The sequence below is a fragment of the Eriocheir sinensis genome, chromosome 32 (assembly GCF_024679095.1).
Source record: "Eriocheir sinensis breed Jianghai 21 chromosome 32, ASM2467909v1, whole genome shotgun sequence".
Taxonomy (NCBI): Eukaryota; Metazoa; Arthropoda; class Malacostraca; order Decapoda; family Varunidae; genus Eriocheir; species Eriocheir sinensis.
In genome coordinates this window covers 9,137,808-9,165,287 of record NC_066540.1, presented here as the reverse complement: position 1 = coordinate 9,165,287, position 27,480 = coordinate 9,137,808, and the positions used below count along the sequence as shown (strand labels likewise).

The following is a 27,480-nucleotide window of genomic DNA, read 5'->3' as shown; positions in this document are numbered from 1 at the left end:
TCTTCTTTTTCACTTATACACACTTTTCAGTATTACAACGTAAACAAAGCACTTGCCCTGTATCAACATGGCGGCGTCTGCTAAGTAAGGGCTCTCGCAGCTTGTGCCACACATCATGGCGGCTTGGCGCAATTTTCAAAATTCAGTCGTGGTGGCTGCTCGCGCTAACTCAGGCTTTCGCGCTAATTAATTTTTTTCTTAGTAGATGGTGGCTTGCGCTAATTGCGGTTCGCGCTAATTGATCTCACGCTAAGTGGGGCTCTACTGTGTATTTTTATATATATATATATATATATATATATATATATATATATATATATATATATATATATATATATATATATACAGGTAACTTGATTTACGCAAGTATTGTGCCCTTGAAGAGGTCGCGTAAATCAAAAACAATGTAAATCAAACAAGAGGTAGGTTTCTATCGAAAAATAAATATTCACTTCATTCAGTGGAGAGAGAGAGAGAGAGATATCCATTCAGGCACTATCTCAGCCTCACTCGTGTGAGGAAGAAATAAGGGACACCATGAGCGACTGGCTAGTATTGGTACCGGTACCGAGCAGTCTGGTACCAGTACCGTAATGTATAGCTGGTACCATTAATACCGGTACTGGTACCGGTACCTGCCCACCCCTATTGTAGAGTAGCGTGGCAGCGTGGGTACTGTATTGTTGTTCAAGTAGCGCGCGGGAAGAACTGAGCTCAGTTGCGTGGCCGCGGCAACATGTGAGTCCTGTTGCGTGAGACATCTGGTGGCCACTCCATAAAATATCGTGTATAAGTGAAAAAACGTGTAAATTAAACATTTATTTGGGTTTTGACCCCGCGTTATTTCAAAAACGCGTAAACCAAACTCACGTAAATCGAGTTACCTGTATATGTATGTATATATATATGGTTGATTCACCCGAGTCTGAAGCTTGCATTATCGAGCAACGGCAACCTGCAGCCACACAGCGTGTTCAATTTCGTGGATAATGTATGCTAGCCTATGCATAGTAAACGGTCGTCAGTGTCAATAATATGCAAGCAGCAATAACAAATACCATCAATATTAAAGTCAATTATGAGTTAAAAAATATTAGTAATGTCGCTAATAGCTGTTTTGTTAATTTACGAGATCGCTGATTGTGATTATTAAGCAGTCTTGAAGCTGTCCACCACCGAGAAAAATTAGCAGGCTTTATATTAACAAAACAGCTATTTGCGACATTACTAATATTTTTTACTCATAATCGACTACAATTGACAGTATTTGTTATTGCTGCCTGCATATTATTGACACTGATGACTGTTTACTATTGCTTCGTAGGCTAGCAGCCTAGCATACAGTATCCACAAAATCATACACACCGTGTGGCTGCAGGTTGCCGTTGCGCGATAATGAACACTTCAGACTTGGGTGAACCAGCTATAGTATAATCAGTTTCATTTCATCTGTCCACCAACAAAGTGGGAATTTTGATGGATGTGGCACCTGCGCATTTTTAGTTCATGAATATGTGAAAATCAATAATTGTGATAGACATTCAAGGTTATTTTTCAATAATATATTTGAATGTTTATGTATACAAAAAACAACGCAAGATGTACCCCCCCTCAGTAGATATGTTCTGCGTGTTCTGTGGCTATGGTGAGTGATTTTATGTGCTTTTGTTGTTATAACTTCATGATTCCATTGGATTTCCTAGAAAAAATATATAAAAAAAATTGGTGGATCATTATGTATTATTGGTGGGGCTCAACGGGTTAATGAAGCCCAGCATTCTGTTCACTTTCTTAATTGTATCAATGCTTTGCTGTGAGAATTTGAGGGTTGACCCGAATTTGACACCAATGTCCTTGACATACTGAACGCTTTGGAGTTTAGTGCATACATTTCATAATCGAACCTCTTATTTTTTTGCCAATTTGAAGATGGCACTTGTTTATATCATATATATTCCATTAATCAGACCAAGCTGAAATTCTATACAAATCTTCTTGTAGGCTTTGTCTGTCTTCGTCAGAGAGGACCCAATTACCTATCTTTGTGGCATCAGCAAATTTACTAATGAGACTATAAACCCTTTCATTGCTAAACGCTCGCAGCGAGCATTAAGCGTATTTGCTGGTGGCGCTAAACGCTCGCTGCGAGCTCCACCCGCACTCAAATCTCCCGCGTTTGAGAGTGTTCCAACACTAATTCTCACAACACAGGATTGCCAATTGAGTGGGTTCTTCACTAAATTTGGTGGAAAATCATATCAGCCCAGCGCGGCAAATCTACGGACAAGTAACTGGTGGATGTTCTTGCCCAATATAGTGGCATTTTTGCATAGCTTCACCTATCACCTGCCTGATTCTTTGACCAAATAGCTGTAAATATTGCAGTTGGCAATACTCCCTTGCCAGAGTCTGAAGGAGAGATGTCTGCAGTTACCTCAATATGGCTTATCATCCCGCACGCACTGACATAAGTGTTAACATTCAACACTCCCTGAATGTGCATGTACATTTGCAAGAGAGGCATACATAACCGACCCCTATAGATCTGGACCTCCTCTTTCCAGTGGTGTTTTTGGTGTTTAGCTGTGATGAATAGTTTTTGAGATACAGAGGTTATAAGAGACCCCCCATTGGGCTGCCCTACTGCGCCTGAGGGGACAGTCGCATCCGCACCGCGTCCAAGGAAAGGGTTAAGTCCTATATCAATGTCCTTAATGTTAAAAACTCAGAGATCACATCTAGGACATGCCCTCCTACACCAGAATTTTCCAGTTTAAACAACAATGCCTTGTGATTCACCATATCAAAGGCTGAACTAAAATCCAAAGATATAAGCCGAGACTCGTTCCACAATCGAGAGAAGATTGAAGGTCATGTATCAACACCAAAAGAGCATCACAGGTTCCTAAGCCATCATAAAACCAAACTGGTTAGGTGGTTGAAGATTAAAGTTAATGAAATATTTAGTGAGTCGTTTCCCCAACAAACGCTCAAATACTTTTGACAATAGGAGTAAGAGAGATGGGTCTGTATTCTTCTGGTAAAACTGAAGCAGATTTCTTCATGATAGGAGTAACATTAGCAATACACCAACAGATAGGAAAGCGACCTTGCCGAATTAGAATTCTGAAAATGATGGACAGTTTGGTAGCTAGGAGATTACTAATAGTTTTGAAAAATAGTGGAAAAAAGCCAAGAGGATCAGTACCTCCATATGTATCTAAATTATTTAGAAGCTTTTCAACCTCAGATGATCGGAAAGCAAATGAAGTCATTTTTGGGTAATGTAACCTCAGCGTTACTCTGTTTGCTCTCATACATGGAGGACAACATGTTATTTAGTCGAGTTGGTTCAGTGACCAGTTGACTTGGGTAATTATCCTCTCAAAATTCAAGCATTCTATGTGACTCACCTTCAGTGCCTGACAGTGACTCCCAGTGGAATATGAGGGAGATTAAAGTCTCCTAATATCAGTGAGTCGCTGTCATGACCTGACTCATAAAACGCTAAACATTTCAATATCACAGAGTGATTGACAAGGAGCCCTGTAAGTGAGATGAGTTAATTTTTTACACTATTTACTCGCACACGCAAATGTTCAGCATTGGTGTCTCTTGGTGATCTATCAGTGGGATGCAAGTAGCTGTTGGCATAAAGGGCAACACCTCCACCTCTATGGTTGATGCAATCTTTGTTGAAGAGACTGTCATCATCTCCAGTACATTGTTTTCTGGAATTATATAAGTATTTGAGGTGTCAATGAATATTTCTGTTATAGCGATTCTATCAAAATTTTCTGTTGAAGCAAGACACCAAGTCTTCAATCTTATTACTTAAGCTATGAGTATTAATCCTAAGGACCTTTAGATTATCTTTAAATTTAGTTATGGAGGAGTTGTTATTTTCAGTTTTATGATTTGATGTTAGATGGGCCACATAAGGTCCATTTATGCGGTGGGGTGTAGGGAGGCGGTGGCCGAGTGGTCAGCATGCAAGCATGGTGAGCCCGTGGACCTAGGTTTAAGTCCCACCAAAAGACGCTGATTTTTCAAGCCATCACTGAGTGGCAAAAGATTACGCACATGCTGCCCAGATCTTCAATCAACCCTAACTTAAGCAACTTCGTTCAAGTGGAGCACCAGGGGGCAGCATGGGCCAAGCAAGTCATACATCATGACAGCCACTAGAAATAAAATTCGGCTGCACCACTAATGGGCCCCCTCAAGACAGGTTACCAGTGATATAAGCAGAAGCTAAAAAAAAAAATAATAATAATAAATAAATAAATAAAAATGGAAGAAAGATTCAAGGAAAAATATGAGTGCAAAACGGATCACAGCAGATGAGGCCCACGCACATGACCCCAACTAACTTGTGATCATAATGCTGAAAAGAAAAGTAAAAACGGAGGCAAGACCTCTACCAATGAACTATCCATTACTTATGGCATACTATCACATTGAAGTTAAGTATGCAAGGGATTCTGAAAGGCAAATAAAGATTTATGTACCTGTATTAGATACCAGAAATACCTACCATCAATCCAGAGAGTTCTCTTCATTGTTGTGCAGATCTATGTTAGCATTCCAAGATGAAGGAGGGCAGGACTTAAAGAGTACTCTGTTCTTTGTTCACTTGAATTATTAACATTCCAAGATGGAGAACAGGACAGCAGGCTACTCAGTCATTCATGTTGTTCAGTTCTTAGCATTCCAGGCTATGGGAGGACAGGAAATCAGACTCTTATGCTCTGAAATGTGTTATCTGGCTCAAATTTAGTCATCTGAGTTATTAAAGCAACTTCACTAATCTAGGCATTGCTAAGAAGCCAAGTTTTGGAATTTCAAAGGCCAAGTTCTGTTAAAACTGGCTATTTTTAACACTGGTTATTATTTGTATCATATTTTGCATTATAACACAGAAAATAAGGATATACAAGCAACAAAGACAAGAGCCTGAATTAGGTACCTAAACACAAAAGTTACAAACTTTTCATTTCCTCTTTCAAGATGCAGTGCACAGCTTTGTTCTTTTCCCCATACACTTTGAATACCAGGATCACTTGGTATGGCAGGATTTGTCTGAAAACTTTTCCAGTATAACTAACAGTCTCATAGGAACTGATATAATACACAGCAACTCATCATGGATATCTCTGATAAAATTTATATTTTCATAAACATGAGACAACAACATAAAACATTATGACTGGTAAGACAATGTAGCATTTGTTTGATTCTTGATATTCTATTAATTATGTTTTTATCAACTTTTCATAAGCTAAGTGCAGAAAATCCATAATATAGAGTAGCTACAGTTCTTTCCCAAAACTTTACATACTGGGCACTTACCCAAAAATCACACTTTCCAACTGCATTGAAGCAGTCTTGTTTTCTTGTGAAGAGGCTGCTGCCTTGGAACAATCATCCCACCAAACATCTTATAAGCTACTTTAAAGTGAGTTTCCTTACAGAAGCTCCTGCTGCTGTCATGGACATAACATGGAATTTCTGATGCATGAAACATCTGTTGAAGTAAAAAATCAATGCTGGAAACATTAGTGCACCTGAAAGGCAAGCCAAAGGTTAGGATCCTAGCAGTGCCTACCTCCTAAACAAACAAACAATGTCCTCTTTCTTTACCTTGACACCATGTGGAGGTGTCGCTGCTGAGGTCCCACGGAGCTGTCCCTCGACGAGGCATGCAAGGTACTTACCTGTGAACAGTGACTTTAGGTGTTAGTCAATAAATTTTGTTTTGTGTATCAGCAAGTAAATGACAAATATGTACAAACACACATTAATATATAGGATAAGTCTATCAACACTAACTGGTGTAGAAAATATGACCAGAAACTACAAAAGGTGTAAGACTTAATTATAGATTTAAAGACTCAGGTCATAAAACAAAAAAAGGCAATGAAGAAGCCAAGACTTTAGTGCCGGAGTGTGGCTGCATCGATTGGTAGCTTTGGTAGCCTTGGGCCAATCATCCCACCAAACATCTCATTATAACTATCTTAAGGTGATTTCATATTATCTATGTTGATTCAGTAATTTCAGTAGCTTCATATAAAAAGTATTGAAAGAAGGCATTCAAATGGAAAAAAATATTGAAAATCCACAGGTGATAAAGGAAAAGGTAATGTTGGGGGCATACGCTATAGCTGCGCATGGCCTCAGTGCTCATCTCCGTCACACTGCCCCTTGAGCCTGTGGTGGGAGGGAGCTCATTACCCAGGGACACAGGGTCAGTGTGACATCTGGGTTACCACAGTTTATATGCCTCCACGGTCTAATGGTCAGCGTGCCTGGCTACTACTCCGTGGGCCTGGGTTCGAATCCCGTCCCGTGGGCAGTCGGCGTGCAGCTCACCCAGCTGTTCATCTTCCCTTTCGGGCTGGTCAATAAATGGGCACCTAGGGACACCTGGGGAAGGTAAACTGTGGTAACAGGTGACGGCACCAAAAATCTCCTCCTGCATGCATTCTTGGACACTACCAAGGTGCAAGTCTGTTGACTACATCATCAAGATGGCAGCAAATGCTATCCAAGATGCCCCCAAATGCTTCCTTCCAGAAAAAAATCAGTTGTTTTTTTATTAAGGGTCCAAACATCATTGTAAAGGAGTTGCATCTATTCTAACTTTTTGTTATAGTTGATAATGTTATAATATATAGGAAACATTATTATTGGTGAGATCCTACTGTGCTATGAATTTCAAAAGCACTCTCGCATTTCTCCTCTTTTTCTGAATGATTTTTCAAGGGCTGGTTTTGTACTACTAGTTAGTCCTAGATATAAGTGTACTCCTCTCCTCTCTCAAGTGTTTCATTGTCAACCAGTATTTGTTATCCTACCCAAATGATTATCAAATATTACCATAACTTTCTTCCTAGTCATCTTAACCCGGTAGCTGCAGCGATCATGTTTCTTAAAGATCCCTCAAAGCGAATTAATGAGAAAAAAATCATCACTCACACAAACCATTATATCATATGTATCAATGCATTTGTGACCAAATGCATATACAGTATATATATATATATATATATATATATATATATATATATATATATATATATATATATATATATATATATATATATATATATATATATATATATATATATATATATATATATATATATATATATATATATATATATATATATATATATATATATATATATATATATATATATATATATATATATATATATATATATATATATATATATATATAGTATTTGTTATCCTACCAAATGATTATCAAATATTACCATAACTTTCTTCCTAGTCATCTTAACCCGGTAGCTGCAGCGATCATGTTTCTTAAAGATCCTCAAAGCGAATTAATGAGAAAAAATCATCACTCACAAACCATTATATCATATGTATCAATGCATTTGTGACCAAATATATATACATATATATATATATATATATATATATATATATATATATATATATATATATATATATATATATATAGATATATATATATATATATATATATATATATATATATATATATATATATATATATATATATATATATATATATATATATATATATATATATATATATATATATATATATATATATATATATATATATATATATATATATATATATATATATATATATATATATATATGGGGGGGTTTATGTCATGGCAAGAATTTGGCCCATTGTTGGTACGCGGTAAAGCCACATATTTGGCCCGTCGCCAGAACCAGGTTAAAATCAACTTTCAGACTCATTCTGTGGTGTTCCTCAATCATTCTTTCTTTTCTCAGAATCACTTAGAAAGACTGTATCACCTGCAAATCTAAACCACCAAACCATCACTGGAAGGCCTCTGTCATCTTTAGAGCAACTCCGTTAATAATACTGTATAATCATGCCTCATATTCCATAGTTTCATAAATTGGATAAAATTCACTATATGTTGATGAACAAAACTCATTTTTTTGTCTTGAGATGCCTGTAAAAAAAACTACAGTTGAATAGCCTTTTGAAATCGAGATTTATGTCATTTTATTACACCTGCCATCACTGCATTATCAAGCAAGCCTCCATCTTGCCTTATCAACCCACCGACATTGAAGAGCTGAGCCAGCAGTCACCTCCTTACTGGCTGGCTGCTGCCACAACTCTGCCATTCAGCAGCTCAGCTGTAAATCAATACAATTTTTGAAGTCATGTATGATACAGGTGTGACTGATCCACATTACCCAACAATATTATTTCCTTCAAAACTTCTCTAATCAAAAGATTTTTTTATGTTATAATATGATAATCTTGTATAAACATTACATGCCCCATTTCCAATACCAGTGGAGTGGGTGGTTCAATACAAAGATATACTCCAAATTAAAGATAATAGACAAAACTGTAGTAAAAACAAATACATTAAAGATCCCAGAGCAATTGTTGTAATTACCTTCCTACCACCATATATGTACGTATTTCAACAATGTGTAGAAACTTAACATAAATACAAATGTAATGATCAATATAACAGAAATGTGCACTCATATATAATTTTGGAGATTTTCCTGTTAATACTAACAAGGTCCACCACTGCACCTTTAGTTATGAGTAAAACCTTGAATAAAATTTCATAACTGGTGGTTATTGGAGGCATACTGGAATTGCTGAGGTGTAAAAAGAAGACTGCTTCCATCCACAAGATTAATAAGTAAAGGTAAAGTTGGGGCATATGCTATAGCTGCAGAAGGCCTTGGTGCTCATCTGTCAAACTGACCCTTGAGCCTATGGCGGAAAATAACCCATAATCCAAGGACACAGGGCATGTATGACATGTGTTATCACAATTATTTTCCCCAGGTTTTCCCAGGTACCCATTTATTGACCAGCAGCCTGAGAGGGAGGGTAGGCTGCAAGCCAAATGATTCGAACACAAGCCAACAGATTTGAAGCTAAGCACACTAACAACTTCACTATAGAGATTTAGTACATTAAAACCTAATTACGACATCAACATTACCCATGCCAGTCACCTCATCATCCTATATTCTCTAAACCATCTCAATCCTTCTCCCTAACAACCCCTATCCTTCCTGTATACCAACTAGACAGTTTGAAATTCCATTACCGGTCATTTCCTGGCCACCACAAATTACTTCGCTGGAAGATAGACCCATTACTCGGAATTTCATGTCATTTCCTGGAAACACATTTGCTAACTTTCAACACTAATGTGAAAACTACAGCATCTGTAACCAACAGGCTGGCATGGGACAAGGCGTGATTGAGCAATGGCTGGCATGAGGGAGATAACATGTGGCTGGGCAGTGGATGGAATGGGGAAAATAACACGTGGCTGGGCAGTGAATGGAATGGAGGAGGTAACACATGGTGGGCAGTGAATGGAATGGGGGAGGTAACACATGGTGGGCAGTGGATGGAATGGGGGAGGTAACACATGGTGGGCAGTGAATGGAATGGGGGAGGTAACACATGGTGGGCAGTGAATGGAATGGGGGAGGTAACACATGGTGGGCAGTGAATGGAATGGGGAAGGTAACACATGGTGGGCAGTGGATGGAATGGGGGAGGTAACACATGGTGGGCAGTGAATGGAATGGGGGAGGTAACACATGGTGGGCAGTGAATGGAATGGGGGAGGTAACACATGGTGGGCCGTGAATGGTATGGGGAGGTAACACATGGTGGGCAGTGGATGGAATGGGAGGTAACACATGGTGGGCAGTGGATGGAATGGGGAGGTAACACATGGTGCGCAGTGCATGGAATGGGGGAGGTAACACATGGTGGGCAGTGGATGGAATGGGGGAGGTAACACATGGTGGGCAGTGAATGGAATGGGGGAGGTAACACATGGTGGGCAGTGAATGGAATGGGGGAGGTAACACATGGTGGGCAGTGAATGGAATGGGGGAGGTAACACATGGTGGGCAGTGGATGGAATGGGGGAGGTAACACATGGTGGGCAGTGAATGGAATGGGGGAGGTAACACATGGTGGGCAGTGGATGGAATGGGGGAGGTAACACATGGTGGGCAGTGAATGGAATGGGGGAGGTAACACATGGTGGGCAGTGAATGGAATGGGGGAGGTAACACATGGTGGGCAGTGAATGGAATGGGGAAGGTAACACATGGTGGGCAGTGGATGGGTTGGGGGAGGTAACACATGGTGGGCAGTGGATGGAATGGGGGAGGTAACACATGGTGGGCAGTGGATGGTTTGGGGGAGGTAACACATGGTTGGCAGTTGATGGAATGGGGGAGGTAACCCATGGTGGGCAGTGTATGGAATGGGGGGGTAACACAAGGTTGGCACTGGATGGAATGGGGGGTAACACATGGTGGGCAGTGGAGGGCATGGGGGAGTTAACACATGGTGGGCAGTGCATGGAATGGGGTAGGTTACACATGGTGGGCAGTGAATGGAATGGGGAAGGTAACACATGGTGGGCAGTGGATGGAATGGGGGAGGTAACACATGGTGGGCAGTGAATGGAATGGGGTAGGTAACACATGGTGGGCAGTGAATGGAATGGGGAGGTAACACATGGTGGGCAGTGAATGGAATGGGGAGGTAACACATGGTGGGCAGTGGATGGAATGGGAGGTAACACATGGTGGGCAGTGAATGGACTGGGGGAGGTAACACATGGTGGGCAGTGGATGGAATGGGGGAGGTAACACATGGTGGGCAGTGAATGGAATGGGGGAGGTAACACATGGTGGGCAGTGAATGGAATGGGGGAGGTAACACATGGTGGGCAGTGAATGGAATGGGCAGGTAACACATGGTGGGCAGTGGATGGGTTGGGGGAGGTAACACATGGTGGACAGTGGATGGAATGGGGGAGGTAACACATGGTTGGCAGTGGATGGGTTGGGGGAGGTAACACATGGTGGGCAGTGGATGGAATGGGGGAGGTAACACATGGTGGGCAGTGGATGGAATGGGGGAGGTAACACATGGTGGGCAGTGGATGGAATGGGGGAGGTAACACATGGTGGGCAGTGGATGGAATGGGGGAGATAACACATGGTGGGCAGTGGATGGAATGGGGGAGATAACACATGGCTGGGCAGTGGATGGAATGGGGGAGATAACACATGGCTGGGCAGTGGATGGAATGGGGGAGATAACACATGGCTGGGCAGTGGATGGAATGGGGGAGATAACACATGGCTGGGCAGTGGATGGAATGGGGGAGATAACACATGGTGGGCAGTGGATGGAATGGGGGAGATAACACATGGCTGGGCAGTGGATGGAATGGGGGAGATAACACATGGCTGGGCAGTGGATGGAATGGGGGAGGTAACACATGGTGGGCAGTGGATGGAATGGGGGAGATAACACATGGCTGGGCAGTGGATGGAATGGGTAAGACAACACATGGCTAGGTAATGCCTGACATGAGGGAGACAACACGAAGCTGGCAAAAGAGAGACAACATCCCTCACCTCACCTGTCCAATAGTTTTCATCTCCACACAGCAAAACCTGCGGCCGTCCACTCGCCTCGTCCACCAGCCACCACCGCGTGACAGATTGACAGGACGCCACGTGTTGTAGGAATTAACTCGCAGCTGCAAAATAGCTCACAGAGAAACGTTCACCTTCCATAAACTATTTGTACGTTTCACTCACCGCTGTGGTTTATTTTTCGTAATTCGGCTCCAGTACGTAGCACAAACATCAGAGCAACACTTTTAATGAAAAGATGGCTTTATGGAGCAGATTTTAGAAAGAATTCCCCCTCGATGTTCACCGAGTTCTTGGTTGTTTGGTCTGTTGGTTTGTTGTGTTGTTTTCCTGCGGGCGATATCAACCGTCACAAAGATCACAATTGGACAAACCAGAAGAAAACCAGGCAAATTAATAGTTTTTTTTCTGCTATGTATTCCCCAGTGCGCATGTGTAGTGGACATCAGAGCGACCTATTTCTGCGATGAGGTATTTCTCGCAACACCACTGCTCGGCGCTCGCTGCTTCGGTGTTGCGAGAGCACCTCCTTGTGGTAGTGTTGTTAACCCAAATTTTTTTTGTGGGGGGTCCAAATAACCCATAAAGATGTCACGAAAAGTCCCTATGCCTACGTGTCCCTTCATAAGTACTCACGCCTGTCCCTATGTTAATTAGCATTGTTTAAAAAAAAAATGCAGATCGACTTTTCATGAAGTGATTAATAATGAAGAAGTGTCATGACAGTTAATAGTTATGATTGTAGGTAACAGAAGTAGCCCCCATCTATATGGGCGCCGCTCTCATAGTCACTTTTGTTTGTTTTGATCGTTACCAATGAGCGGCGATCGCCGCTACCAAGTTCCAACAAGAAATCCGCTTTCACAGTCGCCTTTCGCGGCGCTGTTTGTTTGCATCAGTATTAAGTACCAGAGATTGGAACCTCTGGTAACGGAGCTCTGGTAGCCGCGGGAGCTCCCCATTAATCTCTGTATAACATAATATAATAGAGACCAGTGGTGTATACATAGGCGGATCCAGGGGGGGGGGCCACGGGGCCATGGCCCCCCCCAAACGCTCTGAGAGTATGTTTTGGCCCCCCCCAAAGAAATTCGTTACAGATACTGTCAGCCTCCCTCAATCATATACATATCATGTAGAACTCGATAGTCGATACTGCATCGCTCTACTACATAAAACAAAATCCAATTCTATGGCCTCAATGCACAAGCGAATCGGAATTAAGCGCTGAGAAGGAAGGCCTCTTCGGCCTGAAAAGCACAATGCAATCCGATGTGACTTAATTCCATGTGTACAGTCCGTCGTCGATGAACAGTTGGCCCCCCCCAAAACTCAAGGCTGGATCCGCCCTTGGGTGTATACGCGTCGCTAGTATTTCCTGCAACCATCGGCGCTGACGCGTAAGTACATACTGTACGGATAAGAGATGAGAACCTTTCATCCTAAGGTTTGTTGCATAAGATCATCTTTGTTGCCCTGTGTTAAAAACCTAGATTTTTAGCAATGTCCTTCACATGGTGGAGAGACCAAAACCATACCATGCACATATTCCATTTTATTTATTTATTTATTTATTTTTTTTTTTTGGTATTTCGTTTGGGATATACCCCAAGGGAGGAAGGCGGTGCATGCCGCGCAACCACCCTGACGGCTGGTACAGAGATGCCCATTTCTTTCAAGGAGGAGGCCCAACAACGGGGCTGACGCTGGAATTCTCAGTCCATCTTTTCCCCCTTCACGCGAGGAGGGTGTCGGAAAGAGCCCACCTTTTTACTCTCTTGGCACCGGGCAGGTCTCGAACCCAGACGCTCTAGCATCCTGCCGGAGCGCAAGGTGGAGACCAAGGATAGTATAAGAGTAGTGGAGACTCTATACCACGGGACCACGGGTGCATCTCTCCACCAGCCATCTGGGTGGTTACGCGGCATGCACCGCCTTCCTCCCTTGGGGTATATCCCAAACGAAATACCAAAAAAAAAATTAAAAAATCCAAATGTACAGATCGAGGAAGCATTACATCATTATTCTTGAATGAGAAGTTACTATTAATGAAGCCTAGAATTCTGTTTGTTCTCTATGCTGCATCAATTCATTTCTGTAAGAATTTGAGATTTGACTCTTTTTGACACCCAGCAAGGGACCCTGAGGATGCGGATTCTCACGAACGTCAACACTGGGGCTGGTGACGGCGGTGCGAGAAATACCTTCTCGTAGAAATAAGTCGCTTTGATGTTTACCACCGCATTCCTCGCAGTCTCAATGGCCCCCTAGCCAATTTTGGTTGCGAGAGGTGAGTATGGGCAAACACTATAATAATGCCGTGATCGTTGATAGTGCCCACAAGGCAACACACCAACAGACCAAACAAGCAAGAACTGAGTGATCAACATGGGGGTAGCTAAATCTGCCCTATTCATTTGCTATAAGGCCTTCTCTCGATTAAAAGTATTTCTATGACGTTTGTGCCATGTATTGGAGCCAAAACAGGACAAGTAAAGGATAGCGGGGAGTGAAATATAGAAGTAAGCAAGTTGAACCTCCCTCGCTGCGAGCTATTTTGCAGCTGTGAACTGACTCCTACAACAGCGGGTGAGCTCCACGTGAGGCCCAGCAGACGGACACGAGGAGCCTCTCAGCCCTCTAAACACTGAGGGAAAGGAAGGCTACAACTTTCCAAGGCATCGTTGGTTCTCCTCACCACACTTGTTGTCACTGGTAAATATTTGAAGTAGGAGAAAAGTCGGAGGAGCACATGTCATGCACTACCGTGAACCGCCCCGTGTCTGGGAAGGGAAAGGAAGCAAAAAGGGAGAGAAAGAAGGTTGAGATGAGGGTAAAATTGTGGCTTAGGTCATTCTTGAGAAGTGATGGACAAGGGAAGGAAACGACGCGAAGGTCTGGTAAATATGTAGAATTACACCCAATTATGAAAATAATTACTCCCCACTATTTCTAATACTTGTCTATTAAAACACCCATGGCACTCCGATGTTTGAGTTGTTTTTTTTGTTAAGATTCGTTTTAGGTCCGTGCCAGTATCTCATTACCTACCTTATGAAACATCAGTATCTCTTCATGTATCTTTTCTACAAACCTTCAACAGTCATGGAAACGCTTTGAAAATCCAATTCAAGGACTTTTTTTTTACTCTTGAAAATAGGGGATAATGTTTACGAAAGCGCGTCGCCTCCTCTGGTGGCCGCGGCGATGCTGCAGCGGGTGTTGCGAGAAGTACCTCCTCGCTGAAATAAGTCACATATACATGAGGGGGGGGTCGAGGGGGGCGCAGCCCCCCCGTTAGTAGGTCGTAATGTTCGGTTGGAGTAGTTTAAATATGCTCCCCGGCCCTAAGCCCTCTGCGAGCTATTTTGCAGCTGTGGTGGCTGCAGCGTCGCCGCGGCCAGCAGAGGAGGCAACTCGCTTTCGTAAACATTATCCCCTATTTTCAAGAGTAAAAAAAAAGTCCTTGAATTGGATTTTCAAAGCGTTTCCATGACTGTTGAAGGTTTGTAGAAAAGATATATGAAGAGATACTGATGTTTCATGAAGTAGATTATGAGATACTGGCACGGACCTAATACGAATCTTTACTTTTTGTTTTTTTTTTTTTTTTTTTTTTGAGTGTTGAGTGGGGTGTACAAGTCGACCTTTTGAGGTTAATTGAGGCAGTCAGTATTGCAGAGTTGTTTGATTCAACATGCTTTTCCAGTAGTGCTTATTGGACACCCTGGCTGTATCTTTAAACTTTTTATTTAAATCTTAAGTAAGAATGGTTAAGATTCGTTTTAGTACCGTGCCAGTATTTCATTACCTACCTTATGAAACATCACTAGCTCTTCATATATCTTTTCTACAAATGTGCATGAACAGGCTGAACTGTGTAATCAAGTAAGCCTCCAAAGTCATTCCAGCAATATATACCGTCAACTGAGGTGAATTCGGACTCGGGTGAATTCGGACGTTTCATAAAAAAAGGGTAAAAACGTAGCAGGAGTAGGCATATTATTATCAACACACAAATTATGTTGTCATGGGCAAAATCTTACTACTTTTTTAGTGGACAGTTTTTTTTCTGCGCAAACCAGTAAAAAAAACTTCTTCTAGGGGGTACATATATCAGGAGTACTACGGTTCCCCGTGGCACACTCCACCTCGCTCTGCCCTTCACACCCGTGTTCTATGCAAGCGAGCGAGTGTCTCTCTCTCTCTCTCTCTCTCAATAATCACAAATTTTAAACTACATTAGCAAAAGTGGCGGACAAATACCGCCACCTGTTTTAGGGTGGTTAGCGATGGTAATGAAAAGGCATATACATACATTTGTTTTCAGGCATAATTCCCCTTTGAATGTTTTGTTGAATAATCATGCTGAAAATATAGACTCATGCTTTTTCAGACAACCTTTTCTCATTATTAATCTATATTTCTTCAGTTTGCATTCTATACCATTTCTAAATTCTTGTCAATTTTCACCTCAATCTAGAGTGTTGGTCTCTGAGCAATGTATACCAAGGAAAGAATTTCTTAACTTGTACAACTTCTTTTGAGAATAAGAGATTATTTAGACATGCAGACACTCACATGGCTGTTTTTCGATTTAAAATTAGGATATTCATCTGGTTATGTTACAATGTATATCTGACATTTTTAGAGTGCAAGGAAGTATCAGTCTCTTCTGAAACAGCCAAGATGTGCAGTGTTGATCCAGATGAAGTGATTGAAATGACACAAGCCACAGAAGTCTTAGACATTAGCAGGTGAGTGTTCTTTCTTGACCTTAGAGGAAAATGACTATTATTTTAATATTATTTTGGGAGGTGATGGCTGAGTGGTTAGTGTGCCGGAGTGGCATCCAGGAGGACTTGGTTCAGGTCCTGCCGGCTTCCACAGCTGGGATTTTTCACTCACTGCTGAGGGGTCTAAGACTACCCACATGTCCTGAAGACCACCTATCAACTCAGACTTTAGATTTTCTCTCTAAAGAGAGGCTCAAAGATGAGCTCCAGGGGCAGCATGATCCAAGGAAGATGGCGCCACTATAAACACTTGCTTGCGTCACAATGGGCCGGGGCTGACCATCAGGCCCACCAAGAAACCCTACTGGCACCATAGGCCAAAATGTTAAAAAAAAAAAAAAATAAATAAATAGAATAATAATAATATACATACTTTTTGAAGTTTAATTTATGATTCATAGCAAATGAAATTTTTAGGTTCTTAAGTTCTTAAACTAAATGTTCTAGTTGCATATACACATACAGTCAAGCCTCGGTTTACAAGTTTAATTTGTTCCGGAACCTTGCTTGCACACCAAAACACTTGTAAACCAAAAGGAATTTCCCCATTGAAATTAATGTAAATCCCATTAATGCGACCCATATCTCAAAAAATATATTTATATAAAAATCATTTTACATATTATTTTTTACAGAATTAAAGTAATTTTACTAATAAATAGCAGTGATGAATAATATGAAACACAAATCAGTGTGTTACGGGTGTTACGGAGACTCCCGCAACCACTAACTACGCTTGAGGTGTAGGCTTTGCCCCGGGGTTTAGCAGCCACAGTTTCCCTATTCTCGAGGCACCGGAACTACATTCAACTACCAATGTGAAGCTAACTTGACGTATCGTCTGAAACGGAGGGTGAACAGGAGTCAGTTACGTCCAGGAGGGCATACAAGCCGCCAAGGCTTGCCCCCAGTTCCTGTTGCGAGCATATTATCCACCGTTGTTCCTGTTTTCTTCTTTGCAGCACCATCCCTTTTAACCATCTTTCTGGGGGACATTGTTGAAGCACAAAGAACTCACACTGCAGTGCTGAAAACACACTGTAGTGCTGAAAACATGACGCGAGCACATGGATGCTATTTCTACGAGATTACAACGTGGACTGAGACCAGAGCCATCATCTGGCAGTCAAGAATTACCCTAGACCGAGCAAGAATTAACCCCAAATCTTGTGAAGTTCTTGTGTTTCTTGTTCTGGCGCATTAGATTTTAAAGAATTCCCCTCAATTCTTGGCAAGAATCGGGGGTCCTGCGCAAGCCATGGCGGGGCTGGGTATAGCCACTGTCTTGCTGGCTGCACCTCCATAGGCCCATGGTGATGACCATAATCCTGAGCATGGGTAACCCTGCCAAGTGGGGATGGAACTAGAATTCATGAGGTTACTGTTGTGTTACTGTTGCACCACAGACCATTTTAAAGGATCACTGTAGGATAAGTAAGAACTTCCCGATATGAAAATATTATCGTCATTGGTAGAATCAAAAAAGTGAAACGATGCCATTTGTCAATATTTTGTAGAGAAAAAGGACATTTTAAGAAGCTCCGTCACATGCAATGACGCTAAGGAGCTACTGAAATAATCCTGATGAACTGTAGATACCATAACTGTGACTAAATTAATGTGTGTTGTCCTTGATGAGTGACCTAATGAGCCTCAGGGTTGCAAACTTGCCATCCTTTCCTTAAAATACGGAACGCCATTTGTTCCATATTTCCCTGTCTGAATGGTTAAGCAGATAAAATTCAGTATTTTGAAACTGTGGTGAGCGCCTTTTTTGGTGAACCACAAACCCAGTCCATAAAATTGTTTGTCATGGGTCATCCTGGAGTACGTGTAAAGGACATGTCGTGATGTCTTTCCCCCTTTCCTCCTGCCTTCACCAGCAGTGGGCAGCGGCTATCAGTCATGGCAGGCCAGAGAAATTTTAGGGTTGCCATCCGTTCCTTAAAATATGGATTCATTCTGTATTAGAGAATGGGATGTTGCATTCCTTATTTATTTTAGATCAAGATGGCAGTCCTAACTGGGACTATTCCCATTGTTTGGTGCTTTGGGCACTCATCTTGCAGCGAACAAAGGGAACCCACGCTCACATCTTCGACTGTACAAAGAGACACGCCAGTCCTCATCGAAAGACTGACTTGGTCGGTTAGGCTGATGTAAGCCAATAGAGTCGGTCTATCAGCATCCTCCCCTCCCCTTCATAAGCCGTCACCCGGCAAGGATTTGTGGTCCTTCCTCAAAGGGACATGCGCGCTTGACCCTGATGGCCTCCATATAGCCTGTGTCCCCACCCGGGGGATGGTGACAAATTAAAATTTAAAAAAAAATGAAGCAAACAGGATGCTCGTATACCAAATCACGGCTCGTAAACTAAGGCATTTTTTGTGGGATTTTTTTGCTCATAAATCAAAACACTCGTAAACTAATGCACTCGTAAACTGAGGTTTGACTGTATAAGAATCAGTCATGTTAAACTCAACACCTCCTAAACTGTGATATGTTCAAATGAGGAATAAATTTATCCCCTTAGAAAAGAAGTATTCATGCCAATCCCCTAAACTTGGCATTAAAAGGATGTTTATAAAGAAGTTTACACGAGTATAATTATATAAGGTATTTTGATGTATATTAACAATGTTTACCTGCTCAGATTTCACATCATGACTTGGAAGATTCCCTGCCCACAACTTTTGCATTTTTGACATTCTTCTTCATCCTACCATCCATTGTCATATACACTTCCTTCCACTCCCTTGCTACTCCACTAGTTTTTTGTTTGCTTTTTTTTTTTTCTTTAAAAAAAGCAGTTTGCCATGAGCAGCTTTCTGCACAATATCTATGGCACACTCAGTTTTTGTTTCCTCCAACTACACCTCACTCTAATCACACTTCCAGCCTATTATGTTTGTACCCTTGCATTTACATTACCCATCAGAATAATCCTCCTCTTTCCATTTGCATATATTTATTCATGCAGTATTCATCTTTGTTGATAATTTGGCCATCTTGTATTTCATCTTATATTTTTATTTTTAAGTGAAATATATGTAGACACATGGATATTTCACTCCTTCTGTAGTACTTAAAAGGGTGTTGTAATCTATGCTGGCACAAGTAGATAAAATTTCTTGGAAGTATGTTTTCAGACCCTTGTAAACTCACTATATTCTTGTCAAAAACACAAAATCAGCATTTAGGTGAATCTATCAGGAAAGCTGTTTATTTGTTGGTGCTCAGTGATGTGGAAAAGTATGATTCATGAGCAAAGTAACTTTATAAATATTCATTTTTACATCATTAGTATCCTTCCAGATTACTGAGTTAAACTGATGATTCACTGGGTAACCAACCAATGGATAAAAAAAAATTGTGATTAATTGTAATGCCAATTAAGTTATGTGTAATTTCTATGATAGTTTCTCGATACCTTAGTGAGTATATGCATGTTTAGCATTTCATGGGCCCCCTTTATTAAATCTAGGATAAGAAATATACCTATTGGTTTATTTCAGGGGAGGTGTATTGTGCCGTAAGTGTGAGGGGGCTGTGGCAGAAGTTGTCTTAAGAGTGAAAGATGCATACTGCAGGTAAGGCCTTCAGTTCTGGAAAGTTAAGTAGTTATTATAATTCATATCACAGATTATTCTTGCATGTTATGTAGTTCTAATTTTGCCTATTTCCTTAAATGTCTCAGTTCATTTTCTTAAATTTGTATTTGTAATGATAGTAATGCTAATACTTGGGAAAAGCAGTGTTCATGTTTTGCAGAACTGAAGGTTCATATGTTTTTTACTGCTTATGTTCTGTTGAACTGATAGTTCATATGTTTTTACACATTATACTACATCAGTATATTGTAGATAATTTCTGTACTTGTTTGTTGTCTTCTAGGAACTGTTTCCTGGCATATTTCACACACAAGTTTCGTTCAACTATTGGCAAGTCCAAGCAGATCCATCCTGGGGACCGTGTGTTGGTGGGCCTCTCTGGGGGCACCTCCTCGACTGCCCTGCTGCACCTCATTCATGAAGGACTCCAAGAAAACTCGCACAAGAAGTTGCGCTTTAATCCTGCTTTTCTTTATATAGATGGTATATCATTGTTTTATTGTTTTTACACATGTATATGTGCACATGTAATCAAAAGTTTTGCTGAATACTATGCTTCCCTATTCCTGCTCTTTGAATATATTTGTAATGGAAACATTTTTATTTATAAATTTTCCTTTCACATCTGAGTACAGAGAGTGTCCTGTGTACAGCAACAGATGGGAGCAGTGACCATACCCAAAGGGTTCTTAGGCAGGTGGCCTCCCTGGGGTTCCCCTGCTATGTGGCAGCACTGGAGCAAGTCATGGCACTGCAGCCTCAGCCTCCTCTCCTTGTGCCACAGGTGGGGCAGACTTCCCATATAGCACAATGCTGAGTGATTGTTTAGAAGTTTATGATACTGTATTACTTGAGAAGACATTTGTACTCAATTACTAACTCTTTATATTGATACCAAAATATTTTTTGGGGCATGTATGATTTATCTCTCATGTTATTAATCACAATTCCAAGGTAGGTCAAGCATAATTATATTTTCCAACTATTGGATGGGTGTTAAGAATTACACTTCGATTATTCACGTTTTGTGTGTGAAACCTGCCCCACCCCCAAAAAAAGATATATACATATTTTTCACGTTTTTCTCATGGTGCTGGTAGGCTTCCTTGATGGGACCTGATGGTCAGCCCCAGCCTGTTATGGTGCAGGCAAGTGTTTATAGTGGTGCCATCTTTGCTTGGCTCATGCTGCCCCTCGGAGCTCATCATTGCTCATCATTTAAAAGAATTTAGTCTGGGTTGATAGATGGTCTTCATGACAGTATGTGGTAGTCTTAGACCATTTGGCAATGACTGAAAAATTGCCAGCTTATTTGCAGCGGCAGGTGGGACTCAAACCTGTGTCCTAAACACCATGCCTGCACTATGACCATTCATCCGCCGCCTATGTATATCCATCTATTTATTTATCTATCTATATTTATCTATCTATCTTTCTATCTATATATTTATTAATAACATTCATGCATACATACATACACAAACATTTATATACACATATATGTGCTTAAGGCATTGTATCATTTAACTTTTGTCTATAATATCAAGTAACATTCCATAATAATTCATTCTCTATACTTGCTAAGGAATGTGTAAAGTATGTTTCGGTAAATATATAAATTATGTGCCACTTGTTGATAAATGGTATGTCTAGTTGTCTGCAATGAATAGATTTACATTTATTAAATTTATACATATACTGCTTTTAGTTTCTGTGCATATGCAGTGTTGCCTTTACTGGGAGAAAGGTCACGGATGCTGATGCTGTCATTTTCTTTGGATAAGTTGCATTTGTATATGTTTTAATGTATTGTGGTATAGTATTTTTCTTTTCTTTTCAGGAATACAAGGAAATGAAGTATGCAGTTGATGAGAATCTCAAGACAAAAATTCATGAACTATTTGCCTCATGTAAAAGTGCTTCTGCCCAACAAGACCTACATGATCAACTGCTTCAGACAGTACTGAGGCAATGTTCTCAGTCTCTGGGTTTCAGAAAGGTCTTCTTGGGTGACAATTCCACAACACTGTCCATCCGCATCTTGTCACAGGTGGCTCTGGGAAGAGGCTCTCAGCTTCCTAAGAGAGTGGTAAGTTGATTTTAATTTTACACATAAATATTCATATATTGAGATTACTTACCGTAATTTGCGGCGTATAATGCACTCTGGCATATATCGTGCACCCTAAAGTTTAAGACAACAATTTTGGAAAAAAATATTCAGTGCTTAAAATGCTCAGAAATATGTACGATTAAGCAAGACTGATGATGTACAGGTTCCCAAAATTTCTGTTAACCCTTAAAGGGCGGGGGTGTACTGTGAAATTGGTTCTCCCCTTACGGCAGTGTACTGACGTTCTCCTGAAAATTGGTGACTTTTCATAATAAGAACATAAGAACATAAGGAGTCTGCAAGAGAATCAATTTCATGGCTCTGCTTAAGCCAGTTGCTTCAAACTTATGACAAACTTATGAGCATTCAATTAACCCCTTCACTCTGGCGACGCCGACGTTGGCATCCGACGGCGTAAGGGTTAGTCATCATTCATCATCATCATTTCATCAACGCCTGCTCCTACGAGCTCCCACCAGGGAATGGCCACAGCAGAAGAGTTTCCAACTTTCTCTATCCAGACACTCCCTCCTTGCCTGCTCAGAGTTTCTCAAAGATCTTTCCTCCCTCTCCCTAACATACTCTTGCTCCCCATCCCTCCATTTCACTGGAGGTCGTCCTCTAGCATTCCCTCCCTCTATCTCACTCACATACTCCCTTCTGATCATCTTACTCTCCTCCATTCGCTCCATGTGGCCAAACCACTAAAGTCTGTCGCTTCGCTTCTTCCACCACTCCACACTTCTTCCCTTCACCCCTGTGAGGGCCGTAGGTATTGCTGGTTTAAATAAATCCTGAAAGTTTCAAGTCGAAAGACCAAACACTTTTTTTATTAATATTTTTTTGTCAAGTGTTTAGAGCCCCCTTAATGGCATTAGAATACAGACTGCTATTTCCTCCATTTTCTTGGTACAGCTTGGTCTGTTTTTTTCCTCTATCTACATATATGGTTCTACTACTTGAAAATAGAGTCAGTGAAGCAAACAAATATAGATATTAGACTTCAAAATAATTGGAAATGAAACCTGATGATTGGAGACTGCATATATTTATTTCAGCTTTGTGGTGATGTAAACTGCTCCTTGCCCTGTCCACTGTTGCTGACTGAATATCCAAGCATTTTATTTTATGTTTTTTCCTTATATGTATAAGTATTTGTTGTGTAAAAAGATATATATTCATCATCTTAACTATATACATGGAGTAAGTGTATTTAATCAATCAATAGGGGCATACATCAGGGGGCGCATCGCCTCACCCACCCTACGACGCCAAGTCTGGGGTTCCCTCTGGGCGAGTCTCCATGCAGGCCCCCTTCCCATCCTAAGTACCTCCCTGCAGGATCTATCAACTTGCTCAAGCCACAAACTCTGTGGGCATCTCCTTGGCCTCCTCCACTTAGGATTGTCTCTTACAGAGACAACATAATGAGCAGGAGAAGCTTCAGGGTAACGTGCCAAGTGCCCATATAGCCGGAGTTGGCGTTGATGGACTATGCAGGTAATGTATGTCGAATCAGTCTCAGAGTAATCGCCGGTTTGACACAAAGTCATTCCAGCGATATCCCATGATTCTGCATAGACATTTATTATCAAAGGCATGAATCCACCTCTCCAAGTCCCCATTTAGTGTCCATGCTTCACAGCAATAGAGTAAGACAGGGAGCACGAGGGACTTGAAGATCCAGATCTTTGTCCTTCTGCACAGGTATCGACAACGCCATATACTTGTGCTGAGTGACTCCATAACACCATGCGCCAAGCCAATCTGCCGTAAGACTTCCTGGCGAGACTCACCGTTGTTATGAACTACACTACCAAGATATGTGAAACTTTCTGAGATCTCGATGTCCCCGCCACATGCACGAACAGACTGTGCTGTTTCATCTAGCAACCCTCCAAACACCTGTACCTTGGTCTTGGCCCAGGAGATCTGAAGTCCCAAGGGCTTCACCTTCTCGTGCAGTGCGTCGAGAGCCATCACCAAAACCTCCAGCAACTCCACCAAGATTACTGCCTCATCGGCAAAGACAAGGTCAGCAACCCTGGTATTGCCAATGGATGCTCTGTAATGACTCTGGTCCACAACTCTGCCTAGTAGCCAGTCCACACAAATGTTGAAAAGCAATGGGGCACGGACACAGCCCTGCCTCACTTCCACACTCACCGGAAAGGAGCTTGACAAGCCCCCCCCCCCAACACTTCACAGCACTCTCAGTCCCAGAATACAAGCCAGTCAGCAAACCAGTAGTCCTTGCAGGAATCCCACGGAGTTGCAGAAGATCCCAGAGTTCCTCGCGATGTACTGAGTCAAATGCCTTCTTGAGATCGACATAGGGTGCGAGCATCTAAGTTGCAAGCAAAATTCACGTCGGCGCTCCACCAGTACGCGAAGCGCTAGGATACTGTCAGTTGTTGACTTACCAGGCGTGAACCCAGACTGTTCAGGTCTCTGCAGCTTCAGCAGCTGGCTACGAATTTGCATCAGCAATTGGTGGGCAAGCACCTTGCCTGGCACACTGAGCTGTGTAATACCACGGTAGTTGTTGCAGTACTGTCGGTCCCCTTTCCCTTTCCAGATAGGGACGACCAGCCCCCTCTTCCAGTCAGGAGGAATGGTAGCGGACTGCCATATGGCAGTCAAGACCACATGCAACTCATGGATCATGGCCTCACCTCCAGCTTTGAGGAACTCTGTACTGATGTTACAGGTGCCAAGTGCCTTTCCACCCCTCATCTTTGCCACAGCCTCACTGACCTCAGCCAGAGAGGGCGGGCTTTTGTTGATGGGTGGGTCTGCATCGGTCACATGCAACCCAGCAACTGGAAGCTGCCTACTTCGAGGGTCTGCCATTACAACTGCTCAAAGTACTCAGCCCAAAGAGCCCTCTGCCCATCCATGTCTGACATGAGGCAGTCATCAGATGTTTGGATGGTGCTCACCTGAGGGGGAGACTTGGAACAGAGCTTCTTCAGAGCTCGGTTAGCAGGTTGGAAGTCATTTGCATTTAAATGGCCCTCGACCTCCTCAACAAGTCCCCTGGCATACCTCTCCTTGTCTCTCCTCAGAAGAGCTCTAGTCTTATGTGACAGCACTGTATTGGCCCTGATTCCCAGCAAGTCTGGCAGCGCGACTCTCCTCAATATTCTCCAGCATCTCCACCGAGACAAAGGCATTCCTAGATCTTGGGTGCTCTCCAATGCACTCCTTGGCATTTCGCAAAGTCTCATGTTTGAAGCGTAAAAAGTCATTTACAAATATACAAATAAATTTTTGTTTTATGTATGTGATACCTTAAGGTCAGAGACAGGAGAAAATATGCAGATAACAATCACAAGAGAGTAACATTTTGAGTAATCACTTGAAATCAATATATTCACCAATGAATTTTTTTTTTATTTATTTTTATTTATTTTTTTTTTTTTTTTGACAAATAAAACCAATTAAAAAATAAGCAACATGACATGACCCCTTTCTTCATGAATAATCTAATCGACACTGTAAGGGTTAAGTATAATGGTGTCTTTGTCTCTGGGACTGTGAGATAAAATAGAATGAGTGTCAGAGGTGAATGATCTAAGTAGTTCAGAGAAATTATCTTATTAATACTTATCTGTGTGTAATGTGAACAAAATGGATGGTGTTGACTATGAAAATATGAGAAGATTTGAGGTATATGTTAGAAGTGACTGAAGGAGATATGCAATGGTCATATATAGCACCTGTGCCTCCCTGGTGTAATGGTTAGGATGCCTAGATACAAAACTGGGCCTGAGTCTGAGCCCCTCCCCAGGTCTGTTACTGCACAACTCACCTAGTTGTTCATCCTCCCTTTTTGGCTGGTCAGTAGATTAGTACCCAGAGAAAGCTAGGAAAGGTAAACTGTGTTGACCTGGATGTCCCACATGCGTTGTGAACTGGGGTAGTAGGCTCAAGGGCCAATAAGAGAGATGAACATCAAGACCATAGGCAGCTTAGAAAATGCCCTCAACTTTACTTTTACATATATAGCACTGAGTTGATTTGGACACACCAAGAGGAAGGGGTGGGAGAGATGACAGATAGGTTTAGAATATTAATGTAAATGTAGTATGTTAATTAAGGAAAAAATTCTATAGTAAATAGTAGGACTCTGTGTTGGAATATCAGAAAGAGAGGAGGGATGATTGATGAAGGGCAAGGATTTGGTAGAGAAACAAAAATGAGCCTTTGACGTGCAGCTTCAGGAGCTAGCCACTGGTATAAATAGAAACCAGCAGTTATATATTTCCCTTTCATTGAGAATAAATGTAGTCACCAATAATTTTCTTTTCTTTTCAGCACTTCAAGGCAGTCTCTCAGAACATAGAGGTCTACCGACCAATGAGAGAGATTCTTCAAGATGAAGTTTTACATTATTTACGCCTTCAGGACATAACTGTACCAAGGCTACCAGCTTTTCGGACGAAGGTAAGTACAGATAACTTAAGCGTCAATGAGTTAATAAAGCAAAAGTACAAAATAATGATGAAGACAGTGAAGGAGGAGATAAGAATGACAATGTTGCATAAGAGAGGAGTCACTAGTCTTGTAAAGAAGAGAATAAAAAAAGATTTTGGTAGAAAACTGATTGTGCAATATAATAGTAAAGGTAAAGAATTTCTTGGAATTTGACAATAAGGAGAGAGATGTCATAGTGGGGACTGCTATTTTTCAAGGCATGTGAGATATGGAGCTATGCAGGACAAATGTCTTTAAACAACTTGCCTGGGAGTCAAACCTGGGCCCTCGAGAATCAAGGCGGACTCTTCAGCATCAAGCCAAAGGATAGTACCCCAGGGCTCAAGGCATTTGGGGTCCTTATTCATGCTCTGCACCTTTAGTACAGAGGTGCAAGTGTTTGTATGATAATTGTGTCAAGAGGAAACTATATAAACTTTTATTTACAAGTAGAAAAAGAGAGGAAATGAGCATATAGTAATTACAAATCCAGGAAACTAATTTAACAGTGAACTTAAAATTATTGGCATTTTTAAAATGAATAAAATATTAAGTTAAATGATTATTGGCAAATTCAATTTTAAACAAGATATTTTGATAAATGATTTGAAAGAAATGTGTTTTGACATAATTGCATAGTGTGTGTGTGTGTGTGTGTGTGTGTGTATATATATATATATATATATATATATATATATATATATATATATATATATATATATATATATATATATATATATATATATATATATATATATATATATATATATATATATATATATATATATATATATATATATATATATATATATATATATATATATATATATATATATATATATATATATATATATATATATATATATATATATATATATATATATATATATATATATATATATATATATATATATATATATATATATATATATATATATATATCATATCATATAATTTTTAATCTCCAATACAGGGCTCAACA

General features: G+C 40.9%; 1 protein-coding gene and 1 long non-coding RNA gene across 6 annotated transcripts; one reads left to right on the top strand and one right to left on the bottom strand.

Moving 5' to 3' along the window:
- Window positions 1-353: 353 nt before the first annotated feature.
- Window positions 354-11,629, bottom strand: LOC127006115 (uncharacterized). 2 transcript variants are annotated; one of them, XR_007759082.1, is made up of 3 exons: window positions 11,479-11,629; window positions 8,105-8,181; window positions 354-5,717 (listed from the first exon to the last, which is right to left on the bottom strand). It is a non-coding gene; the product is annotated as an uncharacterized LOC127006115 (long non-coding RNA). The 2 variants fall into 2 exon arrangements; XR_007759081.1 differs by having other exon boundaries at window positions 11,484-11,629.
- A 2,292-nt stretch (window positions 11,630-13,921) lies between these two features.
- On the top strand, window positions 13,922-27,149 carry LOC127006114 (cytoplasmic tRNA 2-thiolation protein 2-A-like). 4 transcript variants are annotated; one of them, XM_050875626.1, is made up of 8 exons: window positions 13,922-14,214; window positions 16,151-16,256; window positions 19,811-19,885; window positions 20,190-20,389; window positions 20,560-20,690; window positions 21,747-21,995; window positions 26,340-26,468; window positions 26,717-27,149. In XM_050875626.1, the coding sequence occupies exons 2-8, from the start codon at window positions 16,189-16,191 to the stop codon at window positions 26,879-26,881; spliced, it is 1,017 nt and encodes a 338-aa protein (XP_050731583.1). In that variant the 5' UTR covers window positions 13,922-14,214; window positions 16,151-16,188; the 3' UTR covers window positions 26,882-27,149. The 4 variants fall into 4 exon arrangements, with proteins under 4 accessions (XP_050731583.1, XP_050731581.1, XP_050731582.1 ...); XM_050875624.1 differs by having other exon boundaries at window positions 13,943-14,214; window positions 16,169-16,256; window positions 20,542-20,690; window positions 26,717-27,112; XM_050875625.1 differs by having other exon boundaries at window positions 13,943-14,214; window positions 16,184-16,256; window positions 20,542-20,690; window positions 26,717-27,111.
- Window positions 27,150-27,480: the final 331 nt, after the last annotated feature.